This window comes from Peromyscus leucopus, chromosome 3 (assembly GCF_004664715.2).
Source record: "Peromyscus leucopus breed LL Stock chromosome 3, UCI_PerLeu_2.1, whole genome shotgun sequence".
NCBI lineage: Eukaryota > Metazoa > Chordata > Mammalia > Rodentia > Cricetidae > Peromyscus > Peromyscus leucopus.
In genome coordinates, this window is record NC_051065.1 from 84,625,470 (window position 1) to 84,627,621 (window position 2,152).

A 2,152-nucleotide genomic window follows, 5' to 3' on the forward strand; every position below is an offset into this window, starting at 1 on the left:
AGTATTTTTTTAATCTATAAGAATTATTTGGCCAGGCGGTGGTGGCACATGCCTTTAATCCCAGCACTCAGGAGGCAGAGGCACTCAGATATCTGTGAGTTGGAGGCCAACCTGGGCTACAGAGTGGGTTCCAGGAAAGGCACAAAGCTACACAGAGAAACCCTGTCTCCAAACCCCCCCCCAAAAACACACCCAATTATTTGAATTAGTTGAAGATTTAATAGTCCCTTCTCTGTTGCATATTCCCTGACAGTCAGATATTTGTTTATATTACCACTAATATGTATTTAAAATATATTATTATTTTTTTTCTTTTCTTTTTTTTAAAATATATTATTTAAAATAGAACCTAGTTAAAAAATAGAACCTAGTTATAGTACAATGTATCAAATAACCTCCAAAATGTCATCTATAATTTTAAAACTTTAAAAAAGAAGTGCAGCCTCTGATGTGGTCTGATCTTCAGGATCTGGGGCACAGGACTTGTGTTCAGTTACTGAGATGAGCAAGTCTTTCAGCTGTGCCCATCCTAACTGGTTCCCAGTGATTTGCATGCACTCACTGCACAGCCTTGAGGACTTCTTCATATACTAGTCACACCCTGTACAGTTGTCACTGCAGTCAGGACTCAGCATGGACATGAGGGCTCCTGCTCAGCTCCTCGGACTCCTGCTGCTCTGGTTACCAGGTAAAAAACAAATATAATGAGAATTTTGCTGTTATACTGTAATTGTTGTTGACAGAAATTTGGGGATAGTCTTTTTTTAATTACACTTAACTATGTGGATATATATTATGTCTCCATTCCTAGGTGCCAGATGTGATATCCAGATGATCCAGTCTCCATCCTCCCTGTCTGCATCTCTGGGAGACAGAGTCACCATCACTTGTCAAGCCAGTCAGGGCATTAGCAATTATTTATATTGGTACCAACAGAAACCAGGGAAAGCTCCTAAGCTTCTGATTTATGGTGCAGATGGCTTGGCAGATGGGGTCCCATCAAGGTTCAGTGGCAGTGGGTCTGGGACAGATTTCACCCTCAGCATCAACAAAGTGGAGCCTGAAGATGTTGCAACTTATTACTGTCAACAAAGTTACAACAGGCCTCCCACAGTAATACAGACCATAGCAAAAATCCCCAGGGAAGCAGAAGTGTGAGGCTGGGCTCTTTCAGCTACTTCTGGTGGTTCCTCTACCTCTTCAAAGTGTTTTACAGATGCAGACAGCCTTGAGATTTACACAGAAAATTGAAGTGAAGAGTCCTGGCAAGCTTTCTTGCCTCTGACCTCTCTTTATGACTTTTTCACTTCCGAATACACACATAATTGAATGTTCTATTTTTCCTATATTCATTCACTTTATTCTCAGTGAAGTTTTCCGGAGAGTTAAGAACCAACTTCCCACACAATTGTCAAAATTAAAATAAATATTTTTAATTATGGTTCACTTTATATTAATTATCTGACAGTGATTCATTAACTCTTGATTAGCCATAAAATATAGTTTGGAATATATTTAATCTGTTCTTTAAATTTCATGATTATTGAGCTATATAGATGTTTTTTTAAATGATTACTATGCTATTGACTGTGGTTCAACTACAGAATTTTTCAAAATGGAATATTTTTATAATTGAGAATTTCATTTATGCTTCCAATTATTTTCATCTAGCCTACTCTTTTTCTAAATCCTACCAAATTTACTACTTATCCCTCACCACCCTCCCACTTCTTCTCCACATATAAATTATACCTTGTACACTGAGTTCAATGTGGGTGGACGAAATATTCATGGATGTAGGAACATCCAATGGAGGGAGCATTTTCAAATCATTAGAGATAACACTCTTAGAGAAAATGTCTCTCTCACCCTTAGAAGCCATCAACTATCAATAATAGCTCATCAGCTAGTTGTGCATGCTGATGAGCTCTTCCCTCTCCATGCTTCAGTGTTGATTGTCTTAATCTTGTGCAGGTCTTATCCAGAGAGCCATAACTGCTGTGAGCTCATCAAAGAAGGAGTAATGAGATGTCCGTAGACTCTGTTGTGTTCTGTTTCTCCCTCACCTTTGGATCTTATGGTGTTTCTACCTTTTTCTATGATGGTCCCTGAACCTCACACAACTTCTTGACTTTGTAAGTTTTTGTGTTCC

The 2,152-nt window shown here is 38.5% G+C and overlaps 1 gene segment (V, D, J or C); it reads left to right on the forward strand.

Moving 5' to 3' along the window:
- The first annotated feature begins 633 nt into the window (after window positions 1–633).
- On the forward strand, window positions 634–1,247 carry LOC114686304. The segment is given in 2 exon segments: window positions 634–688; window positions 812–1,247. Coding segments are annotated over 2 exon segments (402 nt in total).
- Window positions 1,248–2,152: the final 905 nt, after the last annotated feature.